The following is a 25047-nucleotide window of genomic DNA, read 5'->3' as shown; positions in this document are numbered from 1 at the left end:
CTGCCCTGTCGCTCCTGACAGTGTCCACGTGCTTCAAAGAAAAATCCAGGCAACAGGGTGCAGAGACCAACGCGAAGCCTCCCAGTGTCATTCAGCAGTTCCGGCTCTGCTGGGACCCTTTTGCGTGCTGAGTGAACGTTAGACATGCATCCTGGTGTTTGGAGGGACTGGGAAGGGGCACCCAGCCCACGGCAGGACGAGGTCTATGTAGGACAAGGTCTGGGACAAGCCCCAGAGCTCTGTGGTGGGCTCAGACATGTAGGCGATACCCCACGTGTTACTTTATGCTGCCTTCCATCGCCGCTCTACCTTCCACATCCGCACAGCAAGCTCATTCCTCATTCCCCGCTAAGCTGAACTGCTGCCACCCGGCTCCTCCTCACGTGAGCGTCGCCTTCCAGCTCCCCTTCGCTCCCGTTCGCACCTGCGGCTGCAGTGTTCAGTTCACTGTGATGGGCTTTGAAAAGCAACACCGTTACAGGTGAGATGTTCCCTGGGAGAAGAACCTGCAGGTCTCTGTGGGCACGCTCGCCCCTGCTTCTCCCCGAGCCACCGGGCCTTGTGTGCCGGGCACCTTCCCTGGGCAAACCTCGGCCTCGTCCCCCACGGGAAAGGTCTAAGCCCACCTACGCTTCTTTTATGGTAATATATTGGTGCACGCTTGAGGTTTATAGGTGTACAGCGTACGTAAGGGATGGCATACGCACACATATACACTGAATATACAGTTACTCCTCCTGGTCCTATGTGACTATTAGCACTCATTAATTTTGAGAACCTATTCCGTAGTCCTAAGGTCGTTTTTAAGCAGTTTGCTGATGTCATTTTTTAAGTTACAAACGAACACCCGGAGCCCAAGGGGAAGCGCTGGGGACGCCGCCTGCTCCTGCCTGAGGGAGCCCTGAGGAGACCCCCGAGGCGGCTCCTTCCCCCCAAAGGCGGCCTGCCTGCCTGCCGGTCCCGCGCAGCCCACGCCGCTCGGCCGGCCCAGGGACAGCCACAGCCGGGGCCGAGGAGCCCCGTGAGCCCCGGTACCCCGGTACCCCTGTCCCGGGCCGCCAGACCCGCCGAGGCGGCGGTAGCTCCGCGGGGACCAGGGGCGGAAGGCGAGCTGTGCGCACGCGCGGGCGGCGCCGCACCCGTGGAGGCGGTGACGGATGGCGGCGCATGCGCGGTGTGGGCGGGGCGGGCGGCAGGTGTCGGGGCGGCTCCCGCGGGGCCATGGCGGGCCGGGGGCGGCGGCCGGCGGGAGCGGGGCTGGGGCCGCCGGAGCAGCCGGAGCCCGAGGCGGCCTGCGCCTGCCCGAGGTGATGGTGGCGGCGGGAGCGGAAGCGGGAGCGGGGCGGCTCGGCTCGGCGCGGTCGGGCGCTGACGGCTGTCCCCGCTGTGCCCGCAGGGTGAGCCGGTTCTGCCCGCACTGCGGGCGCGGCGTGGAGCCCGCCTTCCGCTTCTGCCCGGCCTGCGGCGGGAGGCTGCCCCCGCCGCCGCGGGAGGACGAGACGGAGCAGAAGGCGCCGGCCCCGCCGCGGCAGCAGGCCCGGAGCCCCGCGGCCTCCCCGCGGGCTTCCTCCGCCCGGCCCTCGGGCACGGCGAGGCCCAGCTCCCGCTCGCCCCGCAAGGCGCGGCCCGGCCCGGCGGTGCCGCTCCCGGCCGAGACGGTCCTGGTGGACCAGGGCGGCAGGCGGTGGAGGCTGGTCCGGCTCCTGGAGCAGGGCGGCAGCGGGCTGATGTACGAAGGTGCTGTGGGGCCCGGGGCGGGCGGGGGGTCCCGGAGGAGGCGGGGGGGGGGGGTGATGGGGGTGTGCGGGGCCCACGCTGGGCACCCACCCGTGAACGACAACGCAGGGGTTAGCGCTGGCCTAAGACCGAGCGGAGGCTGGGCTGCTCTGGTGTTCGGAGCTGTGCTTCCCCTTTCTGGTTTTCAGGTTCGAAGCCTAACTGCTGGTGGTGTAGGTGGTGTCGGCATCGACCGAATGTCAGCTCGGGATTCTCGGCCCCTTTGGGGGGCCAAAGAAAGCGGCTAAATCGACTGGGCTGCCTCTCAGCTGCTCGCTGACTGCTGATCTTTGCTCTCCAGTTTAGTTGTAAACTTCCAAAGAAAAGGTTTCGATTTCACTCTCCGTTGTTAACTTGGAAACATTCCTCAGGAGGAATTTTATCCATTAGTAAGCTTTGCCCGATATTTGGCTTTGGTTTCTTTTTTAATTACTTATGCTGTTGCATAACAGAGTCTGGGCATCCACCTATGTCTTTAAGAAGACGTGGTGTTACAAAAGAGAAAATCAGTGTTGTTGTTGCTATTATAGTGGAGGATGCTTTTGTAGAAACACCTTTTGGGTGACGAGCAGCAGCAAACCTGTGTACAGCCCTCAGTCTGAGAGCAGGAGAAGAGGAACTACCCCAAGGCCAAGTAATGGGTGCACACCTTTGTGAAGGAGGAAGGCCACATATAACTCTAACATCCATGCAGAGCAGAAGGGACCTTGGCAGCACTTACAGACTTGACAAACTAAGAAGTGAGCTGGAGGGAATGCTCAGCAAATGACTTTGGGGATGCCTTTGAGATCCTACTAACGATTTGTTCTTTACGTACCACCTTCAAAGCACCCCACTACTGTAGCCATGCCTAGATGCTTCTGTGACTTAAGCAGAACTGCACTCGAAGCATGTCAGGGGTGCTGTGCTTCTGGAGCAAGGTAAGAATTATTTTGTAGTTCTCTGGGAGGATGCTGTCACAGAAGATGCTTTTGCAAAGACCAAGTAAAAGAAGCAGAGGATAAGCAAAAGCCAGCTGCACCGGCTGTGTTCAGTGACGCAGCTGACACTGCAAGTACCTCTTGTCTGTGCTCCTGTAACCACATCTGTTCCATCCTTCCACAGCACAGTCAGCATCTGGAACCTGCCCTCAAAAGCAAAGATACTCCCTCAAACTTGTGAGTTTTGATCTGTTTGGGTAAGGAATAGCACGTAGTGTACTGCGTCCAGTGTCCAGGGCTTGACACGTCTGGCCTGTATGGCTAAGAGTGTCCGAGGAATTCAGAGAAAGCGGTCACAGAGGCCCCTCCTAGCTTAGGAGAGGGATATAACTTCCTGAGGGTGTCCTGCTTGGATTTCAGTAGAAGTTGGCTCTTCCACTGAAGGTGGGGAGAAAACAGGTGTAAGGATTAAATAAAGGAAAAGCCTTCATCCCAAAAAGTTGCCTCTCTGATTCGCCGAGCTCTGTAGTCGCCAAAACTGGATTTGCAGGTGTAAGGTAGAGCTCTTGATTCATTAATGTCAGACCTGCTTTTTTTTCCTGTATGGCAAGTGTGTGCATACCCTGCTGATGCCTGGGGAAACTGGAGAGGTTAGAATTTGGTGGCTGTGCTGAGACAGGGTGATGAACCAGCACTGAGACACTGTAAGGCCAGAGCACATCTTTCTGTCAAACAGGAGCTACAGCTGGAATTCGAAGCCAGCTTTCTAGGCACTTCCCAATGACCTGGGTTCTCCAGAAACGTGCTATTTCCAGTAACAGCTGTTCTACAATGGAAGTTCAGCTGATTGATTTTCAGTAACTCACAAACCAGAGCAGAAAGACTGTTTTCTTGTCTGCTCTTGGGGATTGCTCATCTGTGGGAAGACCAGTGCTGGCTGAGGGCTCTGGGGGGGGACCTGGTGGTGCCCACTCTGGAAAAATCCCTCTCCCTTTTGTCAGAGAAAAGCCATTTGAGAGGATAGAGAAAGAGTAGAGTGTTAATGAGAAAAGACAGCTAACTGCCACAAAACGAGAACCAGTAGGTGGGAAACTGTGGTCGCTTCTGCATGCAATGCTCACAATTCCTATAGTTTGCACCTTTGGCATCTTTTGGTGTTTTGCTCAGTTGTCTTCTGACAGCGCAGCGGTTGCAGAGGACTGCAGAGTATGATATGGCACGCGAGAGCGTTTTGGCTCCTGGGTTTGATGGCTCAGATTGGTTCACCAGGCGAGGTGCAGGATAAAATATCCTCTGGAACGGTCTCGTTTGTGTTGTCTGGAGCCTGCTGATCCTCCAGCTACCTCAGCCAGTTGTGGGTAGGGCCTTTGGTATCAAACCAGCCAGAATATAAAAGTGCTGCCTCCTCCCATGCATAATGGCATCTGTCTTAAGTCAGCTTGCAGTACGCCGAGTATGTATATACGTGTGCATAGCCGAATGCATACATAGTGACTGTAAACTGTATGCATTTCAGGTCACTCGGTAACAGCAGTAGTAAAAGGGCAGTAATGCTTGCTGATTTAAAAAAGATGGATTGTAAGGTGTCAGCACACGTCCCGGACACTTGAATGTCACAAATACAGACTTTCTTACTCGTCTCGCTTTCTGACACCTAGAATAAAAGGTTACAGTTGGGACTTGCCTGTCTGCAGATATAACCTCATCTGTGCTATGGATGAGAAGGTTGCCTCTGGCTCCTGTTAAAATAACAGCTTTGGGACTAGAGCTCGCTCTAGGCTGCCAGATGGTCTGCATCGTCTAGGTGCTTTTAACCCACAGCCAATTGTAAGCAGTTGTGCTTGAAATGTCCAACATGAGACAGCCGCTCCCTCATTCTGTGCTGATGCTCAGAGTTTATGTGGTTGTTAGGCACAGCATTAAATAGTGAACCCAAAGGCCTGAGCTCTGTTCCCAGCTCTGTATTTGATTATTTTTTTGGGGGGGGGGTAGGGGGTTGTTGCTGTCTTTAAAATGAGTAGTGAAGGTCTTGTAGCAGTCTTGCCCAAGTTTCACTTTCTAGCAGGGTGTGTGCGGCTCAAGCAATCCTCTTCCTTTCCGTTCCCTTCAGGATGTCAAAGATGGCAAGATCTACAATGAACAGAACTTTTTCCAGCGAGCTGCGAAGGCAGGCACAGGTTGGTGCTGCTTGGAGGGGCAAGGACTGGGCTGCTTGTCAGGAAAACTGGCGTCCCTCTCTCATCAGAGTCTCTCGGAAGGCCAGGCTAGAATAAACTAATTCATTGCTTGCTTGGTGCCAGAGTGCTGAGCAGTTGGGTCACGCGCCTGCTCTCCCAGGAGTCTCTGCGTACCTTAGGACACCCAGTACTGGCATTTTGAAGCATGTCAGGCTGGCGTTTCTGGGACAGAATCAGTAGGAGAGAGGCTTCCCGCTGTGAGCTTCCCAGGGCAGAGCAGCCTTCGGAGAAAGAGCATCCCGGACTGAGCTGCTTCGTTCTAGAGCTCCTTAGCAGCATCTGCCACACTCTGTCCTCTTCTCTCCCCTTCTAGTGGAGAAGTGGAAGAAGTGGCGCTCTGTGCCGTTGCTGGGAATCCCCAATTGCGTTGGCTTTGGACTACACGCAGATAGCTACAGGTGAGGCGACTCTGCGAAGGGCTTTTCCTCTTCTCTCCTTGCTGTCTGCTGCTCCTTTTGTCATTGTCCCCTGGGTTCCTAACCTTACGCACTGCTCCTATCTCGTTTGTTAACAAATGGTTTGCCTCTCGTTAGTCTGTTTCCTTCAGTCCTTGTCTTGCCGGTGAAGTCATTGCTTTTGCTGTTCCTGCCCCTCGGGCCTGGGGACACCGTATTCCTGTCTTTTGAGCTTAACGCCAAGGGGAGACTCAGGCTGTGCGTCTGCAACACGTGCTCGGCGTGTCTCTCCTTTTCAAGGAGTTTTCGGTTATCAAAAGTAGAGGAAATGTTTGCGCAGGTCAACTGGGAGGTGAAGGGGGGGTCTAATCCAGGCGGATTGCTTTGACGAGCGTCTGTTGCAGGGTTTCCAGATCAGGTAGGTACTGCTACATGCCGAACCCTTGTCTCTTGTAGGTTTTTGGTGTTCTGTGACTTAGGGCGAACTCTTCAGTCTGTCCTGAATGATGGCTTACACCTACTGAAGGAGAAGGCAGCTTTTCAGATCGTAGTCCGCCTGGTATGTAGAGAACCAATACTTTCCAAGAGGCTTTTTCAGAAAAGACCTGTAACTTTCTTCCGGATCTTTTAAAGGTGTTTTCAATCTGATCCAGGGGGTTGGCTGTGGTCTTTAAGTAGCATCTCTCAAGCCTGTTGTAAACTTGAGTAGCATCTTTTGAGCAGTATGTCACCTTGAAGGAATTTGGGGTAAGGAGAATGAGAGAAACCTGACACTTGAACATCAGAGGCTGTGAGACACGGTGCTTTTTGTGCTCCTCCACCCAGCTGCGGGGAGCTGGGGAGGGTCCAGCTCAGTGATAGCCAGGGTGCTGAAGGAGTCTGCGTGGTTCTGAGATGCTCGCCTCTTCTGTTTTCCCCTAGCTAGACTGCCTGGAGTACATTCATGAAAATGAGTATGTGCACGGGGACATCACAGCTGAGAATGTCTATTTGAACCCAGCAGACCTCACGCAGGTAGGGAGCAGGAGCAGTGCTGCGAGGAAATAGCAGTGAAGGTGGGCTTGTGAAATGGGGTAGAGCACCACCCAGGTTCCCGCTGCTGGGCAGGGGAGCAGTGCAGCCTGTGCGGGGCTCAAGCAGGTGCCATGGTGCAGGATTATGGGCAGGATTCACACCAGACACACACTCAGATGCGTACTTCTTGATGTCTTCTAGGTGACCCTAGCTGGCTATTGCTTTGCATTCCGTTACTGCCCAGGAGGGAAGCACGTGGCTCAGCGTGAAGGCAGCAGGACCCCTCACGAAGGCACGGTAGAGTTCATCAGTCTGGACAGCCACAAGGGAGCAGGTGAGTCTCTGATGCAAGCCAGCAAAGCTCAGCTAGAGCTGTTACTGTGGCAGTGCTCTCTGGAGCTCGGGCTCCCTGCTGGCACTTGCTACTGCTGCCTTCCAGGCATTTGCCTGCACCTCGGACCAAGCTCCTGTTCGGGCTGTTTACTCTTGCCTCTTTCTGGGCTGCTGTTTGGGATTTGCCAGGTCACTCAGTGACTGCAGCAAGAGGCGCAGGGATGTCCCTTCTCCGTCTGGAGCCTTGGCTACTGCAGGCGTGTGAGGAATAGAAAACAGGGCCGCTTTGTGCTGGCTTAGCAGGGATCTGTTTCAAGCCTGACTGGATCCCTGCCCAAAACAGATTTGCAGCAGGCTCTGCTCTGACCTTGAAGCGATGAGAGCTGGAAAGGCATTTAAATTAGCCAGTTCCTCTCCTGGTGGGGATGTGATTGTTCTCTCCCATTGTTCAGACTGAGCAAATCCTCCTCCAGAGGCTGGGAGGTGATTCCTCAACTGCATGAGTTAGCAGGCTCCCAGAAGTACCAATACCCTAGAGCACATCTTAATGAAGCTCTTGCATTTCTTTACTTCTGATCTTTATAGACTTCTGCCCCTTCACGAGGCTGCCTGGTTTACAGAAGGGGCACCTCAGATGATAGAGATTGCTGAGGTTGTGTGGCGAGTGCTGGAGTCCTTGCTTGCCCTTGGAGGAGAGGCACTAGCCTGCGCCTCTTTGGAGATGGCTCGCAAACTCTTGGGTTTTTTTTCACACGTGAATATCTCTTCCTTCCCATCAGGACCATCTCGCCGGAGTGACTTGGAATCTCTGGGCTACTGTCTTCTGAAATGGCTCTGTGGCTTCTTGCCCTGGTCTGATGAGCTGGACAAAGTAGAAACTGTGATGGAAAAGAAGGAAAAGTAGGAGAAATCATCTGCTCTTTTGGGAAATGCTCAGCAGAAAACAGTGAGGGAGGTTTTGTGACTGAAGAGGCATCACTCGGTCATAGAACACTATTGGGATGTGGGCAAATCCCACTGTAAAGGCTGAGCCTGGCCAAAGGGTGTTTGATGAACCCTGATTTCTGCTCCATTCAGAATGTGGCCATCTGAATTCAGCCTTTTTTTTGTGCCCCTGTTGCCAAAGACAGGCTGTTCAGGTGCCTGCTCCCTGGCGTCTCATCTGACCGCACTCTGCACTATTCCAGGTACAAGGGGGATGTGAAATGCCTTCTCCGACTGTGCTTCAGGCAGAGATCCATTCCAGGTATGGACTTGCTCTCTGTGCCAGCGGGACTTGGGGAAGGAGGATTGACTGTGTGCGAAACTAGAGCCTTCTCTGTGCTGGGGTGCTAATTCAGGATGGCTTCTGCTGGCGATGGTCACCAAGCCTTCCATGGACTGGTTGACGAGGTCCTCCTGCAATCCAATCCCTTGTTTTCTGTACAGCAAAACGAGGAGGCTGCTACCCATTTTCTGTATTCATGAGCCTTGCTGAAGAAGCAAATGTTCTGGTGGCTTTAAACCAGTAACATTTGGGGGATAGAGGTCATTTCCTCATCCTGTCTTTGAGCTTCCTATTAGTCTTTGGGTTTGTTTTCCCCTCTCTCAGCTGGCCGAGGCGGGTGGGTGAGCTGTCTGCAGGGAGAGCAGTGTGCGAGGCCACTGGGCAGCTTGGTAAGGACAGCTGGGGTTGCAGTGACGTTCCTTGCTTTGCAGATGCCCTGCAGAGCTACCTGCAGCAAGTAATGGCGCTAGAGTACGAGGAGAAGCCCAACTACGAGGCCCTGCGGCAGCTATTCAAGAAGCCACTGGAAAAGATGAAAGCTTCGGCTTATGACCCTGTGGATATCAAACTGGTGCCCTAAGTAAGGGTCCTAGGTTTGGTCATGGGGTGCTGCAGGCAGGGGGGGCTGTGACATCTCTCTGCTGAGACCTAGGGGCTGCTCCTGACATGTGGAGGGGTACTGGCCCTTCAGCAGCCCCTGTTAAGAGATCAGTCTGGTGCTACACAAAGCCAGGCTTAGCCTGTGTTACAGCATATGTTTCCTCAATTTTTTTTGGAAATACTTTTCCTTGGAGGAAAACAAGGGTTAATAAAGCAAAGGCTGAACAGTCTGTAGACATGTGGAGGTGCTAACACAATGTGGACTGATGCAATCTGATCCTTCTTCCATTTTTTTTATAAGAACTGAGGCTCTGGGCTGTATGTTTTGCTTTCCCTTTTCAGAGAGCAGCTTATGGTTGTGTTGCCTTGGGCCTGTGGCACTAGGTGCCTGGACAGCCACTGCTCTTTTATCCACAAGGCACGATAGAGAGACAGCTCTGGGTTGGGTCTGGGGCTGCAGCAGCCAAGGCTGCTGGGTTAGGCAGCAAGCCCCAGGAATGTGGAGCTCATTTACTCTTCCTGGGGAGAAATCGAACCAATTAATGTTCCTATTTTGTGCCTTTTCTTTCAGATCAAGAAAATCTGCACAGGAACAGAGTTCAAAGCTTTCTGCAGTGTGAGGCCCTTCCCACATATATTTAACTTTTACCTACCTGTTTTAGAACTTTTAGAGAGGTTTTTATAAGTGTTATCTCCCAATTTTCATGTGACCTAATGCTGAATTTCAAACTGCTGCTGTAACAAGTTAATGTGAAGACACTCCTGCACGGCAAGTCAGTGTAGCTGGAGAACTGCAGTGTAGCCACCAGGAGAAGGGTGAAGCCTGGCACAGAAAAACTAAATCAGGGACATTTTTTTTTTTTTAAACTACAGTGGCAGTACGTAGTTTTGTAATAAACTTTGTGGACAAGCACTCAAGGCTGCTGTTAGTTGATTATTTGCATGTTCAAGGCCTCGCTGTAGGCTTAATGGTCTTAATGTACAGAGCCTATAGGCAGCCCCATCTGCAACTTAATCAGAGCTCAACTCTGACTTCAGCCCCAAACATCCCACCAGTTCTCCAAGCCCCAGGTCAGTGGGATAACCAGTCATTGAAGTAAGACAGGGAGCCAGCCATATTAAAAAAAATGTTTTTATAAAAAAGTCACTACACTGTGTGTAATCTGAACTGTTGCCATCTGCCACAGTAACTTCTAAACGAAGGAAGAGTCATGGAGTCCAGTTCCAGTGTTAAATTCAGTGACACCTCCTGGAAGTCTTGTACCTTGGTATTGCAATGCTCACTACCTGGTTGTAGAGGTGGATGGTTTCTTAACGATCGCAGGCTGAAGGAGCTTTAACCCAGGCTGGGGGCAGCATGGGGGGTTTCTTCAAACTGTTCTGAAGCAGCACCGATTTCATTTTTGCTAAGAAAAGCATATGCTGCCCTTGCAGATTAGGAGCCAGCAGCAAGGCTTAAACTAGGGCTTTGTCTGACAAACTGCCTGCCCTGCTGCCTGCTTCTAGTGTTCAAGTGATTTGTGCTCTACTGGAGGACGCGTTAGTGGAAAGAGCAAGGAAGACAGCGCGAGATGGGAAATGACATTGAGCCACGGGCTGGAGATGGCAGTTTAACAACGCTGCTCCAGCAGAGACCAGTTCACAGAGATGGTGTTACTGGAGTACTGGGCAGTGAAGCATTAAGGCACAGAAGGATTTTTTTGGGTGAGGAAAACATGGCAACTAGAGCCTGAGGCACATGGAGTTTAAAACCATCTGAGAGGTAGGTAAAAAAGCTCAGCCCTGCAGTGAGCCTTCATTTACCTTTTGATTGTAGCCATAAAAACCTTAGATCAGTGCAGCAAATAATAGTATATACAGAGAAGAGGGAAGCACCGGCTGAGACAGTACCTGGCCAGAAGGAAAAGGCAGCACAGCCTCTAAAAGGTCATTTGAGTGGAAGAATTCAAGCATAGTGTTACATCCAGTAACTTGGGAATCAAAGTCAATTCCTTTCTTTTATAGTGCCAGGCCTCACGGCAAAGCAAGGGAGGTGACAAGTTTTCTTCTCACCAAGGAGTAACTGGTGAGGTAAGACAAACATGAGCTATAAAGTTTCATATGTGGAAGAGAATCTTAATTTGCAGAGGATCAGACAGTAGAGAATACTTTAAAAAGGCAGCTAGCAAGGAAGGAAGCAGCTAGCCCAGAAATGAGCTACAAAATTAGAAGATACACATAGGCAAAGTCAAAGGGAAGGGCTCTTTTTGGAGGTATTGACAATTATTTGCTATCATCCCTGTATGACTACACAGAAACACTGTTTCCAGGAACCCTAGCAAAGTAAAGAGCATGAAGAAATCAGAGGCTTAAGAAGCCCAAGTTCACCCTTTCTGCACTGTGTTCTGCCACATTTTTTCGCTTGACTTGCCTCCTGTCGCACTTGCTCTCACCAGGCCTAGCACAGACTGACTGTAAACACGATTCCAGGTAACGAGGCAGGCAGGGCTCCTTGTTCAGGGCACGGCCAGGAGCCAGTGCTGAGGTAGGTTTGAGAGGTACTCCAAGGCTGCCTTCTGCAGAAGATGTAGGACTGCCACTGTTGACAGAAGAGTAGCCCGAGCTCCCTTCCAGGTTAGGATTTCTTGGGGTGAGATGTGCTGAAAGGCTGCGAGTGTCATCCGGCAGCTTGGCCTCCCTCAGTGGTGCCGCATGCCCGGCCCACTCTATAGCTAGGTTGTCTTCATCGCTGGAGTCCTGGCAGCAGTGCTCCGCAGGATCCATATAGACCACTGTCACGTCCAGGATCCCACTGGGACCCGTCACTGCGGAATGATAAAAGGAAAAGGTTAGTTTTGATTCAGGCAACACCAAGTGGGTGTTCAGCACAGAATCGAGCAGAAAAAGAACCAAGCAAGATCACAATGTCTACTTACACACGGAGGGGAGAGTAGAGCACTAAGTTCACCCTCATTTAAAACGGCAACTTTCCCCCCTCAGACTGTTTGGATAGGTACCAAGAGCTGTTTAGAAAATAAACAGCCAGTCCCCAAGTCAGCAAAACAAACGGGTAACGGAGCGTTCTAACACAGTGGGCCATTCATCACCTTTGGTCCACCATCAGCAGTATCTGAGAACAGTCTCTGAAATGCTAAGCAGCTACAAACCCCTTCATCATGTTCTGAACCAGTATAGAGGAAGAGAACAGATAGATACCTCTCCAATAGTTTAACAATTATAACCACTGGGGAAGGGGGAGTTTTTCCAACTGGTCTTCAGAAGAAAGTTCAGGCTTCTGTTGCCTGAGAAACAGTTTTAAGCAAAGATGAAAAGACAGTTTCAATTCTCTTGTCTGCTTTTTATAAGGAGAATAAAACCCTCACCATCTCCATCTCTCTCGCCTTCGCTTTCCTGATCACCTTCATAACCAGAGCAGGAATCTAAACTCCAGTCTAGGAAGTTATCTAGGAGACTTTCTTCCTGAGTGGAAAGCTCTGCTGTGGGTGTAGTCACAAAACTGCCTCTGTCATCCTGAATGCTGTCTTCCCTCCTCCTGTAGAAAGAAAATCCAGAAGTCACACATTAAATGCCAAGTCTTCTTTTCCAGCTCTTTTGATAGATATATCAATTAAGATGATTACAGAAAAATTGATCATATTTAAGAATGAAGCCTCAGGATACCAGAGAGGAGTAAAGGCTCATGCTAGTCCTCAGAGGTGTTTACAGCAACGAGTTATACTAGCCTTTTAGTTCTCTTTCCAGAGGGAGAGCTAAGGAAAGTCTGAATTTCCACCACATTCATGTGCAAGGGACTGGGCTCCGGGTCCTCCTGTTTCATACCCAACAACGAACAGAGCTGGCTGTAACTCATCATCTAAAAACCAAAAAAAGTCAGTAAGAATTAGACAGTGTGATTCCCTCTGCCAGGCTAGCTATTTTCTAGGAGAAACCTATCCCAGTGAGTACTTCCCACACATACTCAACCAAAGTAATTGTAGTCCTCGCATATCAAGTTTAAAGTCACCACTTTATTTAGATATCCTCTACTCCAAAAGTCTAAAGTTAGAACCCACTTCCCATTACTTGAAGTTTACTACATCCTGCCACATGGAAGCTTTGCTGGGTGGGTGCCAGACATCAGCAAATGAAGACAAAGAGCTCACCCACCTTTTCTTTGCCTATTTCTTCATAACGCTCATCTTCAAATCGCTGTTTCACTGCAGTTAAAGACACCTGCCTGTAATCCTTTGGGACATCGTCATGGAAACTGGAAAGAAAGATTAAAGCTGAAATCTTAGAACAGATTATATGAAACAGTGATAACAAAACCTGCTAATTTAAGTACTTTCCCTCTGTCCAGCTCAGCTCTGTGCTAAGGAAGTTGGTGTTTCAGCAGAGCTGCTAACTGGCTAGCCAGGACACTTGGTTCCTAAGCATATGAGCAACTAATTCCTTTTCTGCTCATACAAGGTATTTGCCTTGTACTCTTTAAAGAGGTGAGCTACTTTTGCTACTGGAACTCCTTCTGAAGCTCACCAAGGTGGCAGTGAAAATAGTGATGTTTGGCAAGCTGAAACCTGTTAGCCTTGAGGAGCATCACGTGTTCTGTAACCTAGGGCATGACCCATTGGGAGAAATGGAATAGCTGTCCCTGAACTAGCCTCAGTGCCTTGGGGGGGAAGAAGGCAGTTTCCCAAAGCCACCCCCTTTGTTCAGAAGGGCTGACCGTATAGATGCAACTTGTCTGCAAGAGATGGAATCCAAGCACTCATGTGCCCTCCCAGAAGAGTTCCAAAACTATTACCATTTTTGGTGGAGGCTTAGCACACAGGGCAACAGGTCTTCAAGAGAGAAGCCGGTACACTCAGACAGCTGGCTGGTCCATGGGTGTGCTGGAGAAGAGAATACATGTTACCATTTCACAGGGCTTGGGAGTTCTGCAGTCAGACATTTTAGGTTTTTTTAATGGGATAAAGATCACGATCTTTATAGGCTAACGCCTGCACGTAGTTCGTTCAAGTTCACCGTTAGCTTTAAGGATAGGTTTACCTGCCAAACTGAAGTTACACTTAAGTATAGGAATCTTCAGTCTGATTTAAACACTAAGCCTGTGTGGTCTGGTGCTAATACTCTTGTTTGTCATCACTAGTAAGAGGCAAAATAGACTGAACCCAACTCTTCATTCTGAAGTCTTAAACCTGCCCCACCTTCCTCCAGCCCAGTGTTTGGGACATCTTGCCTAAAGACAAAGCAACACCAAGAAAACCCCAAAGAAAGAAACCAGACAAGGCGACATACCATGCTGCAGCTCTACTCACGGTAAGGTTCCTTACCTTGCCTGTGTAGTATCTTCGCCAGCAGCAGTGCCGCAGCAGCCAGCCGAGCTGGGGAATACATGCAAAGGCTTGTGTTTAAGAGTGACAGTTCACAAATGAAGCTGTACAGGTGAAGAGTTCTTCTCTCCAGTGAGACTACATTCGACAATACTTCTTTGTAGTCCACAATGGTAGGTATCTAGCACAGAAAGGAGAACAGAGTTTGGCAATACAAGTCAAACACCAAGTATTTAGAACACAGTTGTTTCCAGGAGATGCTGTTTTCATTACATTAGGGACTGGTTGGTTGGGTTTTTTTTAACTGCTACACTGATACTGAAACATTCTCCAGTGAAAGGATAAGTGGCCTCTTAAAACTTATGGTTTAGTCGCTACAGAAAGGCAGAGGGTTTTGTATCTGTATGCTTTTAAACGTGCATGGTCTCCACTGCTGATTGAGAACACATAAAACCCCAACATCTTAGATAAGGAGAAGTGCTAATTACAATAGCCAGACTTCAACAGCAGCCCAAGGGGTGAAACATTCCATCCACTTTCCAAACTCACCCTTATCTTTCCTTCTAGGGCAGAAATGATCTCACCCATCATTCTGACCAAGTCTTCATATTTGTATGTGTTGTCTGTTAGCCACACAGCTTCCCGTATTGTCAAGATCTCTTTGCTGATGAAACTGCAATATTAAATATTAACAGTTAACCCCAGAAGAAAGGGAATTTGTGCACCTGTGCACTGATGTTTTTTGTGGCAGATAAATGCACCCAAGATGACCAAAGAGTTAAACAACTTTATAAAGTACTTTCCCAGGTACAGACCAGGAAAGAAAGAACAGCTGCTCTTCATTGATTTCACCTTTAAGCTAGAACCACCTACTAGAATGTTCCTAATTCCTCATTTATGAAACCTCTCCTAGGTTAAGATGCAAGATATTAAGGAAACTAACACAGAATAGTTTTCCACCACACCACGTAGTTCATCCGAGCATAACAGACTAAACTAGGTGACAACCCTGCTGCAGTTGTTCCTTACAGGGTTACTCATTTCAATATGGTATGAAAGACTTCAGTTGTTGATGGAATGCATTTAGATCAATCCACCACTAAAGTTTTTTCATATTTCAAAACAAGTTCAAGGAATTACATTCTGTGTCTCATTTGCAGAGATTGTGTTTGTACCTGAACACAGATCAAGCAACAGTCAATGTAGAGGGAAGCCAAAGATTCTTTCCAGTATTATTATTAGCAAGGGAAGGGGGGAAAAAAAAAGCTTGAGCTGCAGAAATGCATTTGAATGATCACAATGACCACCTCTGTTCACCCGTCAGAACCCCTACCGTGTGCAAATGACCATGCAGGCTATTCCCAAGAGTTGGAGTCGAGCCCGAGGTACAGGCCTCAGCTTCAAATAACGATCCACACATCCCACTGTCATGTGAAGGCATAGGCTAGAGAAGTCTTTCATGGTAGCCACTTCTACCAGCCAATCAATCAGGATGTACCTGGACAGGAAAGACAGACACACAATCTATGCAGTCAGAAGCTACTCAAAGCCGTGCTCAGCACCTTCCCCACGCCTAGTTGCCAAGTCTTTTCTCCACTCAAAAGTTCCAACCAAGAAACTCAACCAAAAGAACTTTCAAAATAATGACGTGTTGCACTTGAGATAAGGATTTGCAGCCAGAGGTCTGATACCCTCTGAAGGGTCAATGGTCTTAAGTTGTTTGTGAAATGCAATTAGAAACTACCCTATAATAGCACTTGCAGAAGTAAAGGGGTAGGGCATACCAATTAGGAGGCTAAAGGCCACCTAAAATAACTACAGAGAGTAACTATAGCTCCGATAAGCCAAACAGTGCCTCCAGTTCTTGAGGAGCTTGTTACTCCTGACAGATGTGAGAACTTACAGCCTAGAAAAAAAACCTCACACACCTCATTTCAGTTCTTCATCGGAGCTTGAAATAAGGGCTCTGATACTTTTTCTTTGCAAAACAGGATGTGTTTCTCTCAATGTACATAACACATCACAGAAGAGTAAACCAAAAAATTCCATCCTCCAACAGACCTCATTCTAGATTTGTTTCCCTCTACAGACATAGAGAGAAATACGCAATGGTTTCTGCTGTGTGGCCTGACTCCTGGATCTGAGTTTTTACCTCATTGTTTCATTCATTCCTTTTTGCACAGTGAAGATACTTTGCTTGCTGATAGGAAGGGAAGCTTGAAAGATTTGAGACACCATTTCACTGGAAGATTTTGCTTCCAATCCTACTTGGTTTCCATTCCCACAAGCTTTGGCTAAAGCTATCTGTAGTAGAGAGAACACAAAAGAAAGGTTTTTGTTTTTTTTTTTTTTTTTTTGTTTGAGGTTTTTTTTTTTTAAACCAAAAGCAAACTAAGGTCACGTAATTTTCCTGCTGAAAACAGAGGGCAAACACAACAAACGACTTGAATCAGTAGTTCTTAGTTTGGCTTAAATGTTGAACACAGACGTATACACATTTGGGGGCAGGCTTTTAAGTCCATCAAAAGATGCACCTTTACTCAGATCGTACCACAGATGTGTGGTATTTTCCAAAAGAGGGGGGGCCTGCAGGTTAAATACACACATGCATATACAGCTATCATTCAACAATTTTGACCCTGCTTCTAAAGGGAGGAATCTAAACCCACAATGGCAGCATAGAAAAGACCAAACAAAGACTGTTTTCCTGGGAAAAGTCAGTCTTACCTGTGCTTCCCAGCAGCCCTTTGCTGCGTAGTCTCGTAGCTTCCTGAGACTTTGGAGGTATCTGCCAGGATCTGACATCTACAGAGAGGAATGTAAACAGATTTCAAAAATCATTACTTTTACACAACGAACAGAAGGATTGTAGTCCTAATATCCAGAGGAAAAAAAACTGCCTGTGGGTACATCTATTATTTCAGCAACCAGCCTGTTTCTCATCATGACGACAACGTTGTTTTTAAGCAGCTTTCTTCAGGTCTTGCCCAAGGTCTCACAGGAAATGAGACAAGTCACTCAGGATTCCAACATGAGAGCTTTGGCAGATTTATTAATGACAACGCAGGCAGTCTGCCCCCTCCTGTTCCTAACTGAGCCACATGATCACTAGCCAGCAGTGCCTATGCCTCTAGCAGGGTTAGTATAAAGGAACTTCTTGCACCTCAGCTACAACTGCTTGGAGACTCACTTTAAACACCAAGACAGACACCAAAGCTCATTTGGGAGTTCTTAGTGCTCTCCTTGTTTATGAAGAAGGTAAGCTCTGAGGAACAGCAATTTCTTTCTGTGTATGTTCACTGCACATAACAGAGGTCCAGAGGTTACAGCAAAAAAAGTTGTTTTGAGACAAAAAAAAAATACTTACAGCAGCCTTTCTGTTACTTTCCCAAAGGAGGTAGGAGCTGTTTAAACAACCCTGCTTTGAAGATTCTTCAAACATTTCAAGGGACTCTTTTCTTCTTTCTTCATCCTAAGAAGAAAAGGCACAATGGTATTTATGCTGTCCAGCCCACTGGGCACCAGATCTCAAAACTTCAGAAGCTACAGAACAGCTCTGTACTGAATGCTACAGAGCGGAATCAACCAGTCGCAAATCCCCCTCAGACTACAAGGGATGCTCCCACCTCCACTCAGGGCTCTCATTCAAAGAGCCTGGCTCAGGACGCAGTTAGTGGTTTTCCTCAGCTAGACAAAAGCTTTTTGGCTGAAGGACTATTTTTTGATATGCATTATGATTGGAAAGCTTCCTTTGAGACCTGACAACACTGCAAGTCCATAATCAAACCAAAATTAATTTCACTGCTTGTAAAATTCAATAAATTAAGTTGATAACATTCCTTTAAACAACCAGTAAATTAAACTCATGAGAGCAGAAATTCCTAGGCCACTTGAGGAATATAAGAACATTTGGCTGATTTTTTTTTTAATCAAGACAAACACCATTAGCATCACAAAAAAAAAGTACCCAAACACATCAAATCAGAAACACCGCTCACCTCAAAGAGACTCAAGACCTTTGCCAAGCAGTGGAGAATAGATCCTTTCTGAGCCTGAAGAAAGCATTAAGATAAAGCATTGTTAAAGATAAACAAAAAACAATAGCAATTTTTGCTAGTAAATCCAGACTACAATTTTGTTTGCCTTTTAATCATTCCTCCCCCTTGCTTTTCTCAGTGTTTTATCATCTTCGTGACAGTACTGAATCTCACAGAAGAGACAGTACAGGCCTCCGGCACTCATGATATATCAAATGTAGTTCGGCAATAAATTCATTAAAATGATTGATCCACAGTCATTTAAGCAACAAGAGCATAGGAGTTCCTTGGGAAAACAAAAATATTTTTTCCCAGAAGAACTAGATGCAGCTACTGGCCTATGTTAAAGTCAAGGGCAGAAAGAAATCTTACTTTCTCCAACTGACACTCTGCTTTGAGACTCTCATAGACCACAGCTTTACAACAGCTTCCACTCAAGGACCAGGGAGGACGGATAAAAAGCCAGATAAACGGAGCTGCGCACACATTCAGGCGCTCCGCCAGACTGAAGAAATGCGATGCCTTCAATCCATTCACTTCTGCACGACCCTCGTCAGAGATGGACACTGAACAAAAAAAAAAAGCCAGAAGTAATTTAGTTTATTCACAACGCGTGTTTGGCACTTAGCAAGGCCAAGACAGACAATAGGATACAATCAGGAAGAGATTGAAAAGTGTCTTCTCTTTAGAGCTTTAAAAATCATGGAGATGACAAAAGAAGAAAAATCTTACTACAATGAGTCTTTAGGAACACATGACCCTAAGCTGGGGGTGTGTGGGGCGTGTATGTGTGGTGGCCTTCAGCAAATACCAACTCCCAAAGCAACGTGAATTCCTGTCAGTGTACAAACAGACCGGTGTGCAAGTCACCTGCCCTGCCAGCATCCTCAGCAAGGCGGCTCCTCCTGCCGACCGTCAGTCCCTTTCGTTACATTTATCTGACTAGGTAAGTAGCCAGGTTTGATCAGAAGTTTACAAAGGACAAATTCTAAGCATGAATTCCTAAGCTATGCATTGACTTCTTTTCTAAAAGAGCTGTGCACTATACTACCATTTAACACCTCGCAGTTCAGTGGCCAGCGCTTAAGCTGCGCTGAAAGGTAAAACTGAAGAGAGACGATAGTAAATGAGACCTAAGCACACACGGAAGGCACGAAGCTGGCTCAGCACTTCACTGCTCTACAGCCTCGGTACATAAGCGTCGGTGTTTGAGACACAGGAGAAATAGCTTTGTAAGCAGCCAGTAAAAGTGCCATCTTTATGGTGAAACAGTCTGATCTGTATCTATAAATAACTCTTTAGCTCATCTACATTTCCTTCTGTCATGCCATCTTCCCCAAAGACCCGAGTACAAGGTTGCACACTTACAGCCTTCATTGTACAAGTACGCTATCCCCAGCTTCACAGCAGCTTCAAAGTTTCCCCTTTCGGCAGCCCTGGAAGGGAAACAGAGAAGACATTTCAGGTTGGAGTCAGTAGGTGCTTCCAGGTCCTCAAACAACTTACTTCAAGGAGGCCAGGCTTGGTGATCGCCAACCAGAACCATACGTGCTTTCACCACAGGAGTTAAACCTAAGTTACGCTGAGGCTTTTCTGGCTGCAACCCTTTCGTACAGCAATGTCCAGGAGAATTTGACAATTCACAGGAACTCTTTCCCATTCCCACGCAGCACCCCCAACACGAGATCGCAATAACATGTTTTGGTACTCGTACCCTCAAGGACATGCATCAAGCCCTTGTGCCCCTCCTTTCCAAACTGATGCGCACATAGTAATCTTCTTCAGAAAGAAGATAATACATGCATCAAAGAAGCACTAGCCAGAAGCAAAACAGTTATGCCATTTAAACTGATGGTTTCCCTTCAAATCAGATGGGTAAAGAGATGCTCTGTCCTTTTTAAGCAGATTTATCATTACCCTTTCAAACTTCACTCGTTTTAGTACTGAAATTCACCTACTTTTCAATACACTGGTTTGCACAAGAAATAACCAAACCAGCTCAGAAATATGGTTGTGCTCTTGAGCCTCTGATCTGACTTGCGCATTCATATGGAAGCACCAGTAACAGATTTCAGTTAATGTGCTATGTTCCAATATGGAATATTAATGTCCTTAAAGAGAAATAACTTTGGTACATGCAACAGGCCCTGTTCCAGGTAACGAGACAGCAGTTACAAGCTGCAGCTCAGGCACGAAACCAGTAATTCTTCACAAAAACAATCCCTTGACAAAAAGGGAAAGTCAGATCCCCCACTTACAGTGAGGACTGGTTAGAACTGTGTATCTACCTTCAAGCATCCTCTTCTACAACGTCAGACAAATTTGATTCTTAAAGCTTACCTTTCAAACATCTTCAGATTGTTTGGAGAAGGCCATATTTCTTGGAAACTTGCACATGCCCAAACACTAGCATGATTATCCACAAGGTATTTAAGATGTGAGTGCACCTGCAAAGGGGGAGTGTAAAATAATAATTACTAAAGTAAAGGGACGAACAGAAAAATAGTTCTTTGCAATCTAATTTTAGATAGGTAACTAATTAATCACAAGGTAATCATAACTCGTTACCTGCCTAATCATGATTAAGGCAAGAGATGCCAAAACAAACTAATTTGTTCAGCCACAGTGATCTCACAGGACAATTCCCACAGAATATTTACACAGTGCACTCAAATACTATTGCTAATCTTCTTAAGCTTGCGTACTGAGAAATAAAACTGCTGATGGGATAGCAAAAATCTAATTAATTACTGCATGTATTCTTTGGTTTTCTTCAGGTTTACTCTGACAGGAGAAGTTAGCCTTTTCCATGTGCAGCCTTGGCTCCTAATGGCAGAGATAAATCACCGCGCATGACAGAGGGGAAGGAGCAGCAGACTCACAGCTCGGACCGAGAGGATGTCCTCAGCAGGAAGACCTTTCAGAACATGAAAAAGAACATCCTCAGGCAGACTTAACAACGTCAAGACTCGGGGCCGTTTTCTTATCCTGCGCTTTGAAGGGAAGGAAAAGCACCTGGAACATCTACAGTGAATCACTGGAAAACAAAAACATGGGACACATCAGTTAGTGACAGAACAGTAGGAGGAAAAAAGGCACTAGAGGGTACACGTGCATAGACACGTCTTTACTTGAGGAGGCATTGACGGCAGCATAGGACACTTCTTAAAACATGTTAATCATAGAGAGACTTAGCATGTGTCCTGTAACACTGTAAGTCACAAAGTAGCGAGTGACTTGTTCAGTGTAGTCAATTAAGCTCAGAGGCTCAGGAGGAATGGCTCATGTTCAAGTCCTCTTCATCGAGGAGCACCCCTCCATGTCCCAACTCCATCATTTGACTGCGTTTAGTTAAACTGTCACTACTACACCTTCATTTACCTGTCCCCCAACCTTTCCTTTTCAATCGATAGCAGTCCTTGAAATGTGACCAGAGAGATGAGGACGATTGGACCCACCAAACCAGCTCAAGCCAAAAGCCCGTCTTTCTAAGCAGCCAGTGGCCACCCTGGGTGCTCACGGCAGACCCCCAAGAACCAGGAAGCCCTTTTTTTGAAATCTCAGCGTTCAAAGACTAAGGCATCACCTACACCTTCTGTTCCTCATTAAGACCAGCTTTACCCTCACTACATTCGCCAAGAGAGGAAAACGCTCCAACGGATAAGGCAAACCCAAGAGCAGCACGTGAGTACTGCTGGCTGGGGGACTCCTACTCCACGGCAGGAAGCCCCGTCCCTTTCCCACCTCCTGGGGACAGCGCAGTGCTAAGAGCCTGCGTCCAGAAGCCCCTACACCCACAGCAGTCTGGCTAACAAACGGCGGAAAATCAAATCACTGAAAGGTGCTAGGAGGAAAGAAAAAAAAAAAAAAAAGCACATTCCTCACCTCCAGCCTGCAAGCGGTGGCGAAGGATCGCCCTCGCCGAGCGGCGCTGGGGTGGACCTGGGTCAACCCTGGTTCATGCCGTACCTTTCAGAGCCCTGCCACGCAGTGGCGGAGATGCCAACACTGCTCCTTGCCATGACAGCCTCTTACAGCTCTCAGGAGCAGCCCATACAAGCAAGAGGCCCATTTCTGAGCGAGAAAAGGCTGAACATTTTCTTTGGAGAGGTGAAGGCTCAAAAAAAATTAAAAAAAATTCTGAAGTGAAACCTTGAGCCCCACAAATTGAAGGGCCATGTAAAGGCCTTTGTCTTATTACAGGAGATATTTTGGTTGTATTTTAAGTATCAAACAAAGAGATTATACTTGGGAAATTTAATTACTGACCGTTTTCTTAAAAAGTTTAACAAAAGACACAGACTCCACTGGAGCACCCAATATTGTGCAACACACGCGTGCTAGCATCGCTTACCCTATTTTCCCTAGTTCGTTATTAGTTTGAATATTTTTTGACAAAAATGAAAACAGTAGAGTCAAAGCAGTAGTATAATACGTATACCAAACCACCCCAGGTTATCTATGGAGTAAACCAAGTCAGAGCTACATAGTGTCACCAGATTATAGGGTCAAAGGCATAAACCTGAAGAAAGGCATCGTTCCTGAGAGAACGATGCAGCTCTCAAATTTTTTTTTTTTTTACAATGAAAGTAGAAGGTGGTGTAAAAGTCAAGGTGAGGATAGAGAGTTTAATTAAGCAAATATTTTTCTCCATTAATATTTTTTTCCTCTTTGGCCTGCTCTTCTACTTTAGGTGTTTAACTTCTGGTTATAACCTAACATATGGAAAACCTCATGATCTCATACTAATCTCCAGTTCTTCACACAGAATTTCAGTGAAAGTCCGGAGAAGCAACGCATTGCGTTTCTCTTCGGGAAGATAAGAGCAACAGCTCTTTCCCACTGCAGATGCAGCAAATGGAAAAAACGTATGGACTGGCCAGTTACACCCTCATCTCTCTCAGCACGTCAGCCCGCACCACCGGGAAGCGTCCAGACTTACAGACTGCACGGCCAACGCAAACTTTACAGGCAACTCGTTCAGAGCGAAGTTGCTGCATCAGACTCAGTTGCTTCAGACAGGTTTTTTAGTTGGCAAAGGGAAGGTTATCCGGGTGTTCAGCAGGACCCTTAAGAGGAGTCTGCAAATTCCTAAGGGGTCTGTGAGCCATGGCTACCACTGTGCTAACGCAGGTTTTTTTGTTCCCATATGCTATTAATGTCCTTAGCACTTCAGGTTTAATGAAATGAACATTGATACAAAATAGCATCTAATGTCTCACCAGTAGCATGTATCTACCTGTTACCTTTGATTAAAAAGCTATTGCCATCCAAAATAAAACCTTTTTGACGTGGGCAGGGCAGAATCCTTCACATCCTCTTCTCCACTCTGGAGAAAACTTCAGCAGTATTACTGCCATGAAAAAGAAATGGACTTCTACACTGCTATGCCAATTAAACCTGTATGAAGAGCTGAATGACTCAGGAGCGTGGGGCACTTAGGCAACTCAGGGAAGAGAAAATTCAATTTTAAAAGACAGGAAGTCGCACAAGGAAATTTTCCATTTGTCGCTTCACAAAATCAGAGCAGGCCAGGCTGGAGGAGACCTCTGGAGATCACCCCGTCCAACCGCCCTGCCCAAGCGGGGGCAGGTACAGCCGGCGGCGCAGGACCACTCCACTCGGGTTCGGGAGTCTCGCAGGACCGAGACACCACAACCGCTCTGGGCAACCTGTGCCGCCCTCCAGCCACCCTTAGAGCAAAACCCGCTTTTTTTTTTTTTTTTTTTTTACCTTTGCATGGGGCTTCCCGCGTATCAATTTGTGCCCAATAAATTCAAAGACGTCTTAGAAGTTACACGATCTATTTCTCAACGCCTGGCTTCGACGTGCGAAGCGCAGGAGCGCTCAGACACATCCTCCCGCTGGAGCTCCGGACCCTCCGGCCGAAGGGAGGGAAAAGCGCCCGCAGGTACCGCACCGACGGCGGGCAGCGCTCCGCGGGCCGGTCCCGCAGGCACAGCCGTTTCCGAAGCGGGACGCCCTGAGGGAGCCGCAGCCCGGACGGCCCGTGCCCCCCCCCGCCCCGAGCCCCGAGCCCCCCGCCCGGGCCGCAGCCCGCACCGCCCCCAGCCGCCGTTTGAATTTCGGCGCGCGGCCGCCAGGGCCCCGCCGCCGCCGCCACCGAGCCGCCGCCGCAACCGTTACTGGTCTCCCCGGCGGCCCCTCAAGGCACCGGCGGGAGCCGCGGCGGGGCCTGGGCAGGACCCGCTCCCCCGGGGCGAGGCCCTCCCGCCTCCGCAGCCCCCTCAGGAGGGGCCCGACGCGGGGCGCGATGCGGGGAGGGGGGGGAGAGGCCGCGGCGGAGCCCCTCAGAGCTGAGGGGGAGGGAGGGAGGGAGGAAGGGGGACGAAGCGGCACTCCCGGAGCCCGCGGCTCGGCCCGCACTCACCGCCCGCCTTCATCACGGCGCGTCCCCGGGGACCGAACGGACACCACCGGCCGCCGCGCCCAGACCGGCTCCGAGTGAGAGGCGCCGCGAGGGGGCGGGACCGAACCGGCCGCGGGGAGGTGGGGCGTCTCGGGCAGGACACGCCCCCACCAGCCCCGCCCCTCGCCTCTCAGTGAGGGTCAGGGAAGACGCGCGGGGCGAGCTCCGCCCAGGCCACGCCCCCCGAGGCGTCTCCCTGGGGCGGCCGGACCTGCCCCCGCCCGCGATAGGCCCAGCGCTCCTGAGCTACGCCTACCAGCCGCGCGCACTTTTTTTTTAAACACAGCAGACTTTGCGATTGGCCGGAAGGCCGACGAGAGGCGGTGCCCTCCCCGCCCCGCGGGTCGTGATTGGTCCTCGAGGATGCGAATTCGAATTGGGGCAGTTGGCGGTTCGAGCATCTCGCCGCCACGGCGGCTGTGGCGCATGCGTACGGGGCAGGAGACACCCCCCCCCCGGTGTGGGGGTGTTGCCATGACAACAGGCGCCGGTTGCGCGCCCGTTCCCTCAGGCCGGGGCCGTGTTCCCGCCGGCTGTGTCACCCACCGGGCCCCGCGGAGGTGGCCGGGATTCCCTCCTCAGCGCTAGGCCCTAGCCGGCAGCTGCCTTCCGTGGTGCACCCGCTCTGGCACCCCGGCTGGCCCGGCAGAGGCAGCTACACCAGACTGAGGGAACGCTTGTGTCTTGTTTCCACCCTGAGTAACCGGAGCCTAAGGGTGTTGGTGC

General features: G+C 49.1%; 2 protein-coding genes across 3 annotated transcripts; one reads left to right on the top strand and one right to left on the bottom strand.

Annotated features, from left to right (window-relative positions):
* Nucleotides 1–1173: 1173 nt before the first annotated feature.
* Nucleotides 1174–9455, top strand: VRK3 (VRK serine/threonine kinase 3). Of its 2 annotated transcripts, XM_075767285.1 has the most exons (12): nt 1174–1307; nt 1397–1737; nt 2881–2933; nt 4807–4873; nt 5247–5331; nt 5785–5887; nt 6250–6342; nt 6544–6676; nt 7455–7575; nt 7863–7921; nt 8374–8522; nt 9114–9455. In XM_075767285.1, the coding sequence occupies exons 1-11, from the start codon at nt 1222–1224 to the stop codon at nt 8520–8522; spliced, it is 1290 nt and encodes a 429-aa protein (XP_075623400.1). In that variant the 5' UTR covers nt 1174–1221; the 3' UTR covers nt 9114–9455. The 2 variants fall into 2 exon arrangements, 1 of the variants encoding a protein (XP_075623400.1); XR_012837836.1 differs by lacking the exon at nt 9114–9455 and having other exon boundaries at nt 7455–7627; nt 7864–7921; nt 8374–8480.
* A 207-nt stretch (nt 9456–9662) lies between these two features.
* CCNF (cyclin F) lies at nt 9663–24393 on the bottom strand. Its single transcript, XM_075767270.1, has 17 exons — nt 24283–24393; nt 20774–20928; nt 20232–20338; nt 19260–19327; nt 18264–18457; nt 17853–17906; nt 17222–17326; nt 16582–16659; nt 16007–16158; nt 15188–15352; nt 14404–14527; nt 13855–14035; nt 13326–13413; nt 12689–12788; nt 12265–12395; nt 11905–12074; nt 9663–11346 (listed from the first exon to the last, which is right to left on the bottom strand). Exons 1-17 carry the CDS (start codon nt 24293–24295, stop codon nt 10883–10885), a joined length of 2349 nt encoding a protein of 782 aa, XP_075623385.1. The 5' UTR covers nt 24296–24393; the 3' UTR covers nt 9663–10882.
* Nucleotides 24394–25047: the final 654 nt, after the last annotated feature.

This window comes from Balearica regulorum, chromosome 15, assembly GCF_011004875.1.
Source record: "Balearica regulorum gibbericeps isolate bBalReg1 chromosome 15, bBalReg1.pri, whole genome shotgun sequence".
In the NCBI taxonomy this organism is placed as follows: domain Eukaryota; kingdom Metazoa; phylum Chordata; class Aves; order Gruiformes; family Gruidae; genus Balearica; species Balearica regulorum.
Note: the sequence above shows the minus strand (reverse complement) of the source record. Positions and strands in the feature narration are given on the sequence as shown.